We start from the raw sequence: 15,006 nt of genomic DNA, 5'->3' as shown, positions 1-15,006 counted from the left end.
CCAGGGTCTTGGGATCAAGTCCTGTGTCAGCTCCCTGCTCAGGGGGAATCTGCTTCTCCCTCTACCCCTCCCCTCTGCTTGTGCCCTCTCGCTCTCTCAAATAAATAAAATCTTAAAAAAAAAAAAAAAAGACCTAAATGTAAGACCTGAAACTATAAAAACCCTTAGAAGAAAACACAGGGGGAAAAACAAACAAAAAGAAAAAAAAATAGGGGAAAAGCTTTATGACACTAGAAGGAATTATGATTTCTTAGATACCAAAAGCAAAGGCAACAAAAACAAAGACAAATGGGGCTGTGTAAAACTTAAAAAACTTATGCACAGCAAAGGAAACAATCAAAAGAGTAAAAAGGGAATCTACTGAATAGAAGAAAATATTTGCAAACTACCAGATAAGGGGTTAATATCCAGAATATATAAAGAACTCCTACAATTTAACAAAAAAAACCACCAAAAACCAAATAACCCAATTAAAAAGTGGGCAAAGGACTTAAACAGACATTTATCCAAAGAAGATATGCAAATGGCGGTGCCTGGGTGGCTTAGTCAGTTGAGTATCTGACTCTTTATTTCGGCTCAAGTCATGATCTCAAGCCCGCATTGGACTCCATACTCAGCAGGGAGTCTACCTGGGATTCTCTTTCCCTTTCCCTTTATCCCTCCCTTTCCCTCCCAACTGCATGCATGCTTTCTGTCACTAAAATAAATAAATCTTACAAAAGGATCTACAGGGCACCTGGGTGGCTCAGTCAGTTAAGCATCTGCCTTTGGCTCAGGTTATGATCCCAGGGTCCTGGGATGGAGTCCCACATCAGGCTCCCTGCTCAGCAGGGAGTCTGCTTCTCCCTCTGCCTCTGCCCCTCCCCCGTGTGTGTGCTCTCTCATTCTCTGTCTCTCTCTCTCACTCCCAAATAAATAAAAATCTTTAAAATATCTACAAATGGACAACAAGCATATGAAAAGATCCTCAACATCACTCATCATCAGGAAATGCAAAATCAAAGCACAATGAGATACCCACCTCATGCCCATTAGGATGGGCACTGCCAAAAAAAACAGGAAATCACAATGTTGGTGAGGATGTAGAGAAATTGGAACACTGGCACATTGCTGGTGGGATTGTAAAATGATGCAGCCACTGTGAAAAACAGTATAGAAGCGTCTCAAAAAATCAAAAATAGAACTACCATATGATCCAGCAATCTTCCTTCTGAGTATATATGCAAAAGAACTGAAAACAAGATCTGAAAGAGATATTTGTCCTCCCATGTTCACTGCAGAATTACTCACAATAGACAAGATGTGGAAGTAACCTAAATGTCCACCGACAGATGAATGGGTAAAGAAAATGTATATACAGTGGAATATTATTCAGCCTTTAAAAAGAAGGAAATCCCGGCGCCTGGGTGGCTCAGTCGTTGGGCATCTGCCTTCGGCTCAGATCATGACCTCAGAGTCCTGGGATCGAGTCCCACATCGGGCTCCCTGCTCGGCGGGAAGCCTGCTTCTCCCTCTCCCACTCCTCCTGCTTGTGTTCCCTCTCTTGCTGTGTCTCTGTCAAATAAATAAAATCTTTAAAAAAAAAAAAAGAAAGGAAGGAAATCCTGTCGCACACTACAACATGGATGAACCCTGAGGACATTATACTAAGTGAAAAAAGCCAATTACAAAAATACAAATACTGCATGAGACTCCTCTTAAATTAGGTTTCTAAAGTAATCAAACTTACAGAAAAAGAAAACAGAATAGCAGTTGCCAGGGATGGGGGGTCGGGAGAATGGAAAATTGTTCAAGGAGTATAGTGTTCTGCTCATGCAAAAAGAAAAGTTCCAGAGATCTGTTGTCCAACTCTATGTATATATACTTAACCATACTGTACATTTAAAAATTAAGAGGGTAGGGCGCCTGGGTGGCTCAGTTGGTTAAGCGACTGCCTTCAGCTCAGGTCATGATCCTGGAGTTCCAGGATCGAGTCCCACATCGGACTCCCTGCTCAGCAGGGGGTTTGCTTCTCCCTCTGACCCTCTTCCCTCTCGTGCTGTCTCTCATTCTCTCTCTCTCTCAAATAAATAAATAAAATCTTTAAAAAAAAAAAAATTAAGAGGGTAAACTGATGTGTTTTTTATCACAATTAAGATAGACCAAAAAAAGGGGGAGGTCACATTTGCCAGCAGAACAAAGAAAGGATAAAAGCCACCTTGCTGAGGTGAAGTGATCCAAGGAGACAGCAGGAAGAGAGAGGAAAACTGAGAAATGTATGGGAACATGTGTAGGGGAGGAAAAAAGTAAGAGAGGTAAAAAGATTCACACTCATACCCTCTGATGCAGCAAAGGAAAAGGGCACAATGTTAACAAACTGTGACTCTCTTTTTATGACAAGGTCATGCTTTCAGCCTTTGATTCCTTTATTATTACAATTTTCTGCTCTAACTCCTGCTCTAACTTGATTTTAATTTCCTGGCAGGTGGCACCCAAGCAGCCTTTTCACCGGAACCCACCCCTCTCCCCAAAGTGCTCTGCTCACAGGGAGAGGTGCGGGCATTCTTCTCCAAGATTTCACACAGTCCATCTTCAAAGGAAGGTTACTTTCATAGTGCATAACTTGACATAACAGAAAGCTGCTCACTAAAGTCTGACCCAGCCAGCAAATAAGCCTGGCATCCCCACTTTCCCTCTTTGGAAACAGAGGAGGAGTTTATTAATTGTTGCTATTAAAAAAGTCAGGCAGCTTCTCAGGTGAGGGGGCTGTCAGCACATCAGCTAACAGCCAGCAGGGGACCCCTTGCGGGTGAATTAGGCAGGAGGGGTTGGGTAGAGGAGAGGATAGTGCAATGCCCAGTGCCTCCCCCAGGTGAAGCTGAGTGGTAGGGCACTTGCCCCCTGGGCAGTTGGCTGGCTCAGTCGACAGAGGATGAGACCCTTAATCTCAGGGTTGTGAATTCAAGCCCCATGTTGGGCATGGAGCCTACTTTAAAAAAAGGGGGTGGGGGCGCCTGGGTGGCTCAGTCAATTAAGCCTCTGCCTTTGGCTCAGGTCATGATCTCAGGGCCCTGGGATGGAGCCCCACATTGGGCTCCCTGCTCCACGGGAAGCCTGCTTCTCCCTCTCCCACTCCCCCTGCTTGTGTTCCCTCTCTCGCTGTGTCTCTCTCTGTCAAATAAATAAATAAAAGCTTTAAAAAAAAACAAAAACACCTGCTTACACAAAACCATCAACATTTTGCTTGAGCTAATGCAGAGGTAACCAACACGAAATTGAGATTAAGTTAAGAAACATAAATAACAGCCCAGTACAGATTAAGGCACAAAGAAACTTCCATGCTCTGACTAAAGGGGCAATAACTACTCAACTCCTACTGTTAGTTATTATGTAGGAATACAAGCCAGATCTTCTAATTTTTTTTTTCCAATAGAATCCAGAAATCTGCACTTACGTGGAAAAAAACCTGGAATTTTTAGAAACACTGTAAGGGCAAATAAACATACCTGAAGGTTATTTTGCAATCTCTGGATTAATGTTACAGGCCCACACACTAAAGCCACATTTGCTCACACAAATACGTTGTCTGGGGTGCTCCCAAAAGAACTAAGATGTACTGGATCCTCCTGTCCCCATAAATATATAAGAAATCTAAGAGGAGGAGGAGAAGCTACCTGCATAGCTCTAATGAGCTGGGACCGATTACAATTAGCAAAATATATTATGCAAACAGAACCCCATACACCTGGTGTTATTGTCTTAGCAAAACCTCCAACGCACCCTTTAGAGCACTACTGTGAACAGATACGGTACAGAAGGGGATCTGAAGGGGGAAGAATGAGTACTCGGGTAAATTGCTCCCAGTGTATCTGCAGCACACACACAGAATCCCACTGTAGTCCCTGTAACACTCCCAACACTCGGAGCTGACAGAAGCGATTACATCTTTTCAAGTTCACAGTGTGTATACAAAGCACACAGCCAGCTCTACACCATCCAGCCCCAGAGAGAGGGATGATGGGGGATAATTTAGATCAGTCTTAACAGGTGCTAATTTGACCTGCAGTGGGAGAAGGGCTGCTTGTCAAGCATACTGCCTGCAGGGCCTGGAGGCTCACACCCTCCCCCACACCAGGGCAAGCCTTCTCACTTGCAAACAATTCCCAAGACAAATACAAAGCAAGGCTGGAAAACCTTGCTTCAGGGCAGATAGGAGAGGAAACCAGAAACTCTTTATGCACTTACGCCTGCTCTTAACCGGCAAAGAATCTTGTAAGAGGCAATACTTACGACATCTAGTCCAAAGCAGAGAGAGAACCCGTGCAGGAGTCCCCTACCTACCTCTTCAGAGCCTTCATGATCATAATGCCTTCTATTACTATAGCACCCGACTCTCTTCCAAATCACGTATACATAAAGCAGGGACTGGCAAACCACGGCCTGTCGGCCAAATCTGGCCTGCCGCCGATTTTTGTACAGCCCATGAGCTAAAAATGGTATTTATATTTTTAAATAGCTGAAAAACATCAAAAGACTCTTTCATGACACGTGAAAAGTACATGAAAATCACATTTGTGTCTATAAATAAAATTTTATTGGAACAGAGCCACACTCATTCAATTATATGTAGTCTCTGGCTGCTTTCATGCTACAATGGCAGAGTTCAATATTTGCATCAGAGACCGTATGGCCTACAAAAGCCTGAAATATTCACTATCTTGCCCTTCACAGAAAAAGTTTGCCAACCTTTGATATAGAAGATATAACCAGGGATGACGCTCAGAATTCAAAGAGGCTCAAATATAGAGTGACCTCGTTGGGCACGTGAGCGGTGAAGATGAAAAAGATTAACACTGGTACCTCTCTTCCACGCTACCCTCACCCTCATATTGCCAAAGAAAGAAACCCCCAAAGGCAAATAAGTCAAATATCTAAATGTTACTGCCTTATGACAGGGCAAAAGATGCCTGGTTTCTCCCAATCATTTAACAAGGCCCTGAAGACTAGGTGGCCTAAAGCCAGTAAGTGAATGTCAAAGATGGAACCAAGATTATGTCTCCCTGATACAAAACGGCTGGAGAAGATAAGTATATGAACATCTCCAGGTGGCAGATATTTAGAATTAAGAAAACAAAAGTCCTTTTCAACCTTGAGGAACAAGGTTCCTGAAAAACCCAGTGGTAGGAGAATTTACTCCTGAGAAACTTACGATCTTATGGGAGAAGAAAAAAAAAAAGCAAACCAGGATTATGAGTCCCAATTGATGAAATTATATTCACTTGAAATAAAATTGGAAATAGAAAATATCTTAAATTAGTAATAATACTATACAATTAATTTTCATTTACCATTAGCAATGTCCATATACTTTTGGCCCCAGCAATTGTACTTCTAAAAATTCATCCTCCTCTAGAAACACCTGCACAAGTACACAAAGATGACAAGCACTGTCTGTCACGGAAACAATCCAGATTCTATCAACAAGGCACTGCTTAAATTAATTATAGTGCATTCAACTGCTGGAATACTATGCCACTGTCAAAAAGGATGCAACAGCTCTATATACACCAACAGGGAAAAATGTCCATGACATATCAAGTGAAACATGTAAATGGCAAAACAGTAGATTCAGTATGATCCCATTTTTACAAATAAAGAAAAAATGTGTTTTTATTTACATAGAAAAAGAATTCTGGAGTTAACACATAAATTGTTAACGAATTAGCACTGCAGAGAACATTCTTTCTGTATCACACATTTCTGTAATGTTTGAATTTTTACAAATGAATTTGTATTTGTTTTACAAGCAGAAAACAATAGCATCTCAAAATTTCCATTGATTATCTCTCGTTCACTATAGCTTTTTGAGGCTCTCCCTTTCTCAAAGCTTCAATAACATGCCATTATGGTTGGGGGGGGCAAGGCTTTGTTGCAGATAAGACTGCCTGCAAAGAGGCTTTCTTTATTTATTTAGCAACTTTTCATCCAAACATTTAAGGCCTTTCTAATTCTGACATAATCATTGACTCCCGCCTTCTGGTTTTCACCAGTCTCAAGACACAAATGAATCTAAAAGCGTGTGATGTTGCCTAACTTTAACTTACCCTATTTAGCAGAGCCTCTTCAGTCTATTCTCAATCACCAGCCACAGTGATCCTTTAAAAATATAAGATCATGCTACTGCTTCCGATGGCTTTCCAAACCACTCTGAGTAAGAGGTAAAATCCCTTAAATGGCTTAGAAGGCCCTGCATAATCCGATCCCCATCACCTCTCTACCGTCATCTTCTCTCATGCCATCCTTTGCTGTGCTCCAGCCAAGCGTCTCAGGGATTTTGCATTTGCCCTTCTCTCTTCTAGAATGCCCTTGCCCCCATTGTTTACAGAGTTGACCCTCTTACTTCCTTGAGGTCTCTGCTCCAATGTCACCTTCCCTGACTTCCTTTGATCCCCTACGTAACAATGCAAACTTCCATCCCAGCACCTCCTACATTTTAAAATATTCTTCTCCATAGAACTTATCACCACCTGACATACTAGCTAGCTATTTTATCTATTTGTTTATTGTCTTTCTCCCATTAGAAGGAGAGATTCACTGCTGGTGCTTAAACAGTATCTGGCACACAGTAGGTGCTTAGTAAATATTTGTTAACTGAATGAATGAATGAATGAACTAATCAGTCAGTCACTTAGAGTAATTATTTCACTAGCCCAATGCCCAAGATTATAGTAAGAGCCTCACTCACACGTGATAGCCCTCGCCATACTCCTCAGTTTCTCCTCTAAGGCCTGGGTTTACCTTCCCCCAGCTTCCCCTATACCTCTCTGAAAACTAAGCTTCTTATTCCACTATCAGTTTTGTCTCCTTTTTGATTTCTCAATACCTGCTTCTCTCTATTCCCAGAACAAGCCGTGATTTGGTCATATCACAAATTAATTTCTCTTGGCTGAGAATTCTTCCCTATTTGTTCTCAAATGTCAAACTTCTGAGTAAGAACTCAAAAAGTTAGGAAGGATTTATTGTAACTTGAATACCAAAGACAACATTCCGCCAATTTTTTAGGGGCATAATTAGAGGTAAAGCAAAACTCTCTCTTAATTATAAGGATTCTGCCCCTCACCAAAAAAAAAAAAAAAAAACACCTCATCATCTCAAAACTAAAAAATTGTGATAATAATAATGCTCAGACACCAAAATGAAAAAAAAATGAGAGCACCCACTTTCTCAAATTTGAAACACCCTACTCTAAGCAGATTCAGTGAAAGCCTTCCACAGAAACAAACATAAAGCACCAATGGGAAACAGAACCTTCACATTTAATTTGGCTTACTCGCATCTAATTTGGACTCTTTATTAAAGACCAAGTATTCCATCATTGAGACTGCAGAGTTTGTTTGTTTAAGTTTATTTTTTTTAGTAATCTCTACACCAAATGTAGGACTCAAACTCACGATCCTGAGATCAAAAGTCACATACTCTTTCAACTGAGCCAGTCAGGCATCCCGAGACTGCAGAGAGTCTTTAAGGAGAAACAACAACACTGAATGGCAGAGGTATTTATATCAATGAGAGACCAAGCCAAATACCAACAAAATGGTATCAAGAGGCAGCTGTATGGCCAGGATCTCTGATGAACATAGATGCAAAAATCCTCAACAAAATACTAGCAAACTGAATCCAATAATACATTTAAAAAAATGATTCACCACAGTCAAGTGGAATTTGTTCCTGGGTTTCCAGGGTGGTTCAATATTCACAAATCAATCAACATGATACATCACATCAATATGAGAAAGGATAAGAATCATATGATCATCTCAACAAACGCAGAAAAAGAATTTGACAAAGTATAGCATCCATTCATGATAAAAACCCTCAACAAAGTAGGTATAGAGGGGAACATACCTCAACATAATAAAGGTCATATATGAAAAACCCATAGTGAACATCTTCCTCAATGGGGAAAAACTGAGAGCTTTTCCCCTACAGTCAAGAATAAAACAAAGATGTCCATTCTCACCACTTTTATTCAACATGGTACCGGAAGTCCTAGCCACAGCAATCAGATAACAAGAAGAAATAAAAGGCATCCAAACTGGTAAAGAAAAAGTAAAACTGTCACTATTTGCATATGACATGATACTATATATAGAAAACCCAAAAAACTCGACCATAAAACTGCTAGAACTAATAAACGAATTAAGTAAAGTTGTAGGATACAAAATCAATGTATGGAAATCTGTTGCATTTCTGTACACCAGTAATGAAGCACCAGAAAGAGAAATTAAAACAATTCTGTTTATAATTGCACCACAAATAATAAGATACTCAGGAATAAACCTAACCCAAGAAGTGAAAGACTTGTCCTCTGAAAACTATAAAACACTGATGAAAGAAATTGAAGATGACACAAAGAAATGGAAAGACATCCCATGCTCATGGATTAGAAAAACAAATACTAGGGGGCGCCTGGGTGGCTCAGTTGGTTAAGCAACTGCCTTCGGCTCAGGTCATGATCCTGGAGTCCCTGGATCGAGTCCCACATCGGGCTCCCTGCTCGGCGGGGAGCCTGCTTCTCCCTCTGACCCTCCCCCCTCTCATGTGCTCTCTCTCTCTCTCTCATTCTCTCTGTCTCAAATAAATAAATAAAATCTTAAAAAAAAAAAAAAAAAAAGAAAAACAAATACTGTTAAAAATGTCTATACTACTCAAAGCACTCTACGCATTTAATGCAATCCCTATAAAATACCAACAGCATTTTTCACAGAACTAGAACAAACAATCCTAAAATCTGTATGGAACCACAAAAGATCCCACATAGCCAAAGCAATCTTTTTTTTTTTTTTTTTTTTTTTTTTAGATTTTATTTATTTATTTGACAGAGAGAGATAGCGAGAGCAGGAACACAAGCAGGGGGAGTGGGAGAGGGAGAAGCAGGCTTCCCGCTGAGCAGGGAGCCGGATGTGGGGCTCGATCCCAGGACCCTGGGATCATGACCTGAGCCGAAGGCAGACGCTTAACGACTGAGCTACCCAGGCGCCCCTAGCCAAAGCAATCTTGAAAAAGAAAAGCAAAGCTGGAGGCATCACATTTCTGGACTTCAAGTTATATTACAAAGCTGTAGTGATCAAAAGAGCATGGTACTGGCACAATAACAGACACACATATCAATAGAACACAATAGAAAATCCAGAAATAAACCCACAATTATGCGGTTAATTAATCTTCAACAAAGTAGGAAAAAATATCCAATGGGAAAAAGTCTCTTCAAAAAATGGTGCTGGGAAAACTGGAAAGCTACATGTAGATGAATGAAACTGGACCACTTTCTTATACCATATACAAAAATAAATTCAAAATGAATTTAAAAATCTAAATGTGAGACCTGAAACATAAGAATCCTAGAAGAAAGCAAGACAGTCATTTCTCTGACATCAGCTAGAGCAACTTTTTTCTAGATAGGTCCCCTGAGGCAAGGGAAACAAAAGCAAAAATAAAACTATTGGACTACATCAAAATAAAAAGCGTCTGCACAGAGAGGGAAGCAATTTACAAAACTGAAGGGCAACCTAGGGAATGGGAGAAGATACTTGCGAAGAACATACCTGATAAAGGGTTAGTATCCAAAATATATAAAGACCATATAAAACTCAACACCCAAAAAACAAATAATCCAATTTAAAAATGGGTAGAAGACATGAACAGACATGTCTCCAAAGAAGACATCCAGATGGCTGATACATGAAAAGATGCTCATTGTCACTCATCATCAGGGAAATGCAAATCAAAACTACAATAAGATAGCATCTCACATCTGTCAGAATGGCTAAAACCAACAATACCAAAAACAACAGGTGTTGGGGAGGATGTGGAGAAAAAGTAACCTTCTTGACTGTTGGTGGGAATGCAAACTGGTACAGCCACTCTGGAAAACAATATGGAGGGTCCTCAGAAAGTTAAAAATAGAACTATCCTACAATCCAGCAAGCACGCTACTGGGTATTTACCCAAAGAATACAAAAATACTAATTCAAAGGGATACGTGCACCCCTATGTTGGATGAATGGATAAAGAAGATGTGGTGTATACATATGCATTGGAATATTATTCAGCCAAAAAAAAGAATGAAATCTTCCCAACTGCAATGACACGGATGGAGCTAGAGAGTATAATGCTAAGTGAAATAACTCAGAGAAGACAAATACCATATGATTTCACTCATATGTGGTATTTAAAAAACAAAACAAATGAGCAAAGGCGGAGGGGTGGGGAGAGAAAGAGACAAACCAAGAAACAGACTCTTATCTATAGAGAATAAACTGATGGTTTCCAGAGGGGAGGTGGGCAGGGGCATGGGTGAAATAGGTGATGGGGATTAAGGAGAGCACTTGTGGTGGGCGCCTGGGTGGCTCAGTTGGTTAAGCGACTGCCTTCGGCTCAGGTCATGATCCTGGAGTCCCTGGATCGAGTCCCGCATCGGGCTCCCTGCTTGGCAGGGAGTCTGCTTCTCCCTCTGACCCTCCCCCCTCTCATGTGCTTGCTCTCTCTCATTCTCTCTCTCTCAAATAAACAAATAAAAAATCTTTAAAAAAAAAAGGAGAGCACTTGTGGTAATGAGCATGATTAAAATAAAAACTTAAAAAAAAGAGAGAGAGGGGCGCCTGGGTGGCTCAGTCATTAAGTGTCTGCCTTCGGCTCAGGTCATGATCCCAGGGTCCTGGGATCGAGCCCCGCATCGGGCTCCCTGCTCAGCGGGAAGCCTGCTTCTCCCACTCCCCCTGCTTGTGTTCCCTCTCTTGCTGTGTGTCTCTCTGTCAAATAAATAAATAAAATCTTTAAAAAAAAAAAAAGAGAGAGAGAGAAAGCTGTATGATGCTGGTACACTCAAGGAATATGTAGGCCCCAAGTCATCAGTGGGAGCCAATAGGAAGGACAGCAGACCAGGTGCAATAAGACTTATTAAAGGCTTCAGGACAACCAATACACAAGTTAGAAACATAGCACAACAGTGGAACATCAGAGGAACAAGGTCTAGGTCACCTGAGCTCAAGTTATAGAAGCTGTCTTCCATGTACAACTCTAGATAATGCCACTTCATTCATTCAACAAGAAATTATTAAGGCAATGACTCCTTAGAAGACTAAAGGATATGACATAATAATGGGTCTTGGGTCAATATTACAAGTAAATATCTTTATCTAGTACAAGCAACAAAGAGAAAGTGATTATTTGGGACATTCAGTGAAGTTTTCTCAAAGGAAAAGGGGACAGCTGTTTTAGGTTTTGAATAATAAATTGAGTATACTCCCATCCAAAGAAACCAAAAGTGATTTTATATATATAAACTCTTTAGATCCAGTAAGGTCAGTGGCACAGCAAAGCTACTAAAGATGGACCCCTGTCTTTATTATGATAAAGCTGAAAAGACTGGTGCTTTCCTAATTTCTAGGTCACCTTCTCCCTCTTGTGGACCTATGATTAGACCTGCAGATATATCCATTTATTTTCTTCTATCAATGATGTTTCTGCTGAGCACTCTCTGGAAAATCCCCATGTGACTAGTGCTGAGGCATCAAACAAGTTAGTTGGCCCACAAAGCCTCAAGAGGCTTCAGACTGCTCCAACTCCAAAGCAATTCCCTCACAAAGTCTAAAAAAACTGAGAAATCAAATGCGGGGTTCCAACTCTAACCTTCAATGTTCTGGGCCAAATTTCCCCAATCGTCTTTTATCATAAGGGAAAAGTGCAGATCAAAAGACATCAGTTCTCAGAACACACTCAATCTTACTAAATACTTCAGACGAAAGGCTTTGTCACCTTTCTGGAGAAGGAATGAAGACATAATTTAGTTGAGGAAGATTTGGCCCAGATTTTGATATCCCATTCGTTGGGATTTTTACAGTGAACTTCCCAAACTGGGATCACTTCAAAAAAACTCATCAATGCAGTTCTATGGGCTATTAACTAAAACAGTGTCTCTCCTGTATCCCTAAAACATTGTATTGGTTATATTTCTACAGAGAGACAATAATTACAAATGATCTATTAGACCTCCAATATCTTACAAGAGAGTTGACTTAAGAACCCACTCCCCCCCCCGCCGCAGCCAATGATCTATAGGAGCAACAGAGGTTCTGATAGAGAAAACTGAATATGTGAAAGCACTAATTGCAAATGAAGAGGAGGAAAGAGTGCCCTCTTTAGGACCTAAGGGTTTGAATTCCACCGTTGTTATAAGCACCTCTTAAAAAGTCATTTCTGCCCATCTAAGTTTTTTCATCTATTAAAAAAAAAGAGGCTGGACTAAATACACTCTAGGTTTTCTGCAGTTTTAAGATGCCATTTAAATAATTTTCCCTTTTTCCTAATACTAGCCTTTCGAAGCCACAGGGACTCCTGCTGCAAGCTGCAGGGAGCCAAAATACCTTGATCTTCTGCTAGATCCTGGGCTATTAGACCCAAAAAGAAGTTTCTGGGGGCGCCTGGGTGGCTCAGTTGGTTAAGTGTCTGTCTTTGGCTCAGGTCACGATCCTGGCGTCCTGGGATCCAGCCCCACATCGGGCTCCCTGCTCTGCGGGAAGCCTGCTTCTCCCTCTCCCACTCCCCCTGCTTGTGCTCTCTCTCTCGCTGTGTCTCTCTCTCTGTCAAATAAATAAATAAAATCTTAAAAAAAAAGTTCCTGGTGGTGAGGAAAAGGCCTGCCACCCAAGCTATAAGTTGTAAGCTGGAGTCAAGACTACACAGGCAGCTTGCCCTCTACTGCCCACAGGCAAAAGGAGACAAACTGTGAACTGGTTATCACAGCTCAGCAACAGAACTATACACAGCTTAATACACACTTGTGCTCAATATTCTATTTGTGCTCAATATTCTATTTGCAAACATTATTAATTAAATCAGCAGCACCGAAGATCAAAATATGCTTTTGTCTATCTCCTACTACAAGGCCAAAGAATAAACCTTCTCCATTCAAGTAGACTAAGGACACCTTCCTTTCCTGCCGACCTGCCTAGTCTAGCGGCAGCAACAGCCCAACAGTGACACCTGCTGGGGAAATCCAAGCAAGGGCCAGCTCGTCAGCTAGAGAACATCAGGTCCCTTTTTGAAGGTGGCAGAAGATACTGAGTAGCACCTGTATGTATTAGTAATTTACACTAGAATGCAGCCACTCAAATTATGAGGAAGTGATGGCCCTTTTATAAAGGCTATGCACTTGGAATATTTTACAATGTACCTCACTTTTGAGGAGGCTGTCAGCCCCCACAGTACATCTCATCCTAGCTCAAGTGACTCCATAAATCATGTAACTACTGTATTTTACAACGAAACCATGTATTATTTGTATATTTTTAAAAGAAAAAATATATATACACAATTGTTTACAGCAAGATGGCAAGGGCTTTCATTTACTACAGCCTACATTTTTAAACATTTGAACTTTTTTATTTAAAACACAAACATAGTTTCTGGGTTTTAAACAGTACTTTTATTAAGAAGTGATTAATACTTTAATCACACGTGGCTATTTACATTTAGTTAAAATTTTAAAATGTACACATAGCTCCTCAGCTCACACTAGCCACATTTCGAATGCTTAATAGCCACATGTGGCTAATGCCTACCATACTGGACAGCACAGATACAGAACACTTACATCACTGTAGAAAGTTTTATTGGACAGCATTGCTCTAGAGAAACAGATTAGAGTATTTTCAGATGAAATTATATGATGTCGGGGTCGGGGGAGTGAACAGGGGATACAGATGAATGAAAGCTGGACAAGTGTTAATAATTTTTAAAGTCAGATGATAGGTATATGAAAATTCACTTATACTTTACTCTTTATTTTTATATGTTTGAAGATTATCATAATAAAAAAACTAAAAGAAACTAAAAATAAATAAAAATGGTTCACCTAAAAATGAGGTATCATACTAAGGAATATACCATGGTTGGCAGCTTAGAAAAATCTGTAGTCATACAAACTAGAATTCAAATCCCCACTCAGCAACCTACTTAGGGATCTTTAACAAGAAACTCGACTCACTTTCCTCAAATGTAAGATGAGACATTTAATACCTGCCTTGCAGAGTTATGGTGGAAATTAGAAATAATTAATGCAAAGATACAGTACCTAACACATAGTAGGCCCTCAGTAATTGGTATCTCTTATTATTATCAGAGTTTACTTTAAACCACGTAGGTATTTCTCAGAACAACACCAGAAGAGGTACTGCTACAACAGAACGCACAAAGGCTAACTGACCAGAAGCCCACGGGTACTATGGAAACTGGTCCTGGGAGGCTTTCAGAGCAGTAACTGAAGACCGTTCTTTTACAACTACCTTTCATAAACCTCTTGCATGCCTACTCTATGTCAGGCGCTGTGCTTGCTACCTTCCCACCTCTCTTGACAAAGAGGAGTAACAGCCTCAGGTTCCTAATATGGGTCATTATACAAGGCAAAATATTCCAAAGCTGGGAATTTAGGAGATGTTAATCCAGAATTGGTCTCAATTATATGAGCATAGTAACAATCTCTATTGTTTTGTCTATCTTTCATATCCAACCAAGTGTCCTATCTTCCCCTTAGCAACAGCCCCTAGTAACCACCATGTTGCACTGAACATGTTCTTTCCTGTCTTAGAATGTGCTGGTCCCCTAAAATAAAAAGGTCTTTCCCTTTCCAAATCCTACCCATCTTTCAAGACTTGATTTTGTACAGCCTTCTCTGATGGTACTTCCCTTTCTCTGAAATGAGACTGCATTTAATCTCAGTACCACACAATGTAGCATTTGGGTCATCTACATTTTTTATATAATTGCATGTAAATAAGTCCTGTCTCTATAAGAACACTCCCAGCTGGTAAAGACCAGGTATTATACTTCTTTTGTATTCCCTACAGTGCCTAGCACAGTGCTGGAAAAATTGTAACCATTCAACAAATACTTATTAACTGGGTAACTCTCTCTAAAGCATTCTCCCAAAATAAAAAGTACATTATGTGCACAATCCATATTCCCACC

General features: G+C 40.4%; 1 protein-coding gene across 13 annotated transcripts in view; it reads right to left on the bottom strand.

Moving 5' to 3' along the window:
* The window catches only part of AMBRA1 (autophagy and beclin 1 regulator 1), a 170,953-nt gene that overhangs the window by 120,442 nt on the left and 35,505 nt on the right, over nt 1-15,006 (bottom strand). For 6 of the 13 annotated variants that reach the window (XR_013442346.1, XR_013442347.1, XM_078058089.1 and 3 more), the window contains one exon: nt 1,022-1,138. The exons of the other annotated variants lie outside the window; for them this stretch is intronic. Coding sequence is in view for 4 of the 6 variants with exons in the window: in XM_078058089.1 (XP_077914215.1) it covers nt 1,022-1,138 (117 nt within the window). In the remaining 2 variants the exon portion in view is untranslated. The remainder of the gene's footprint in view (nt 1-1,021; nt 1,139-15,006) is intronic. 13 annotated transcript variants of the gene reach the window in all.

This window comes from Halichoerus grypus, chromosome 11, assembly GCF_964656455.1.
Source record: "Halichoerus grypus chromosome 11, mHalGry1.hap1.1, whole genome shotgun sequence".
NCBI classification, from domain to species: domain Eukaryota; kingdom Metazoa; phylum Chordata; class Mammalia; order Carnivora; family Phocidae; genus Halichoerus; species Halichoerus grypus.
The sequence above is the reverse complement of the archived record's forward strand: the minus strand, read 5'-3'. Positions and strand labels throughout refer to the sequence as shown.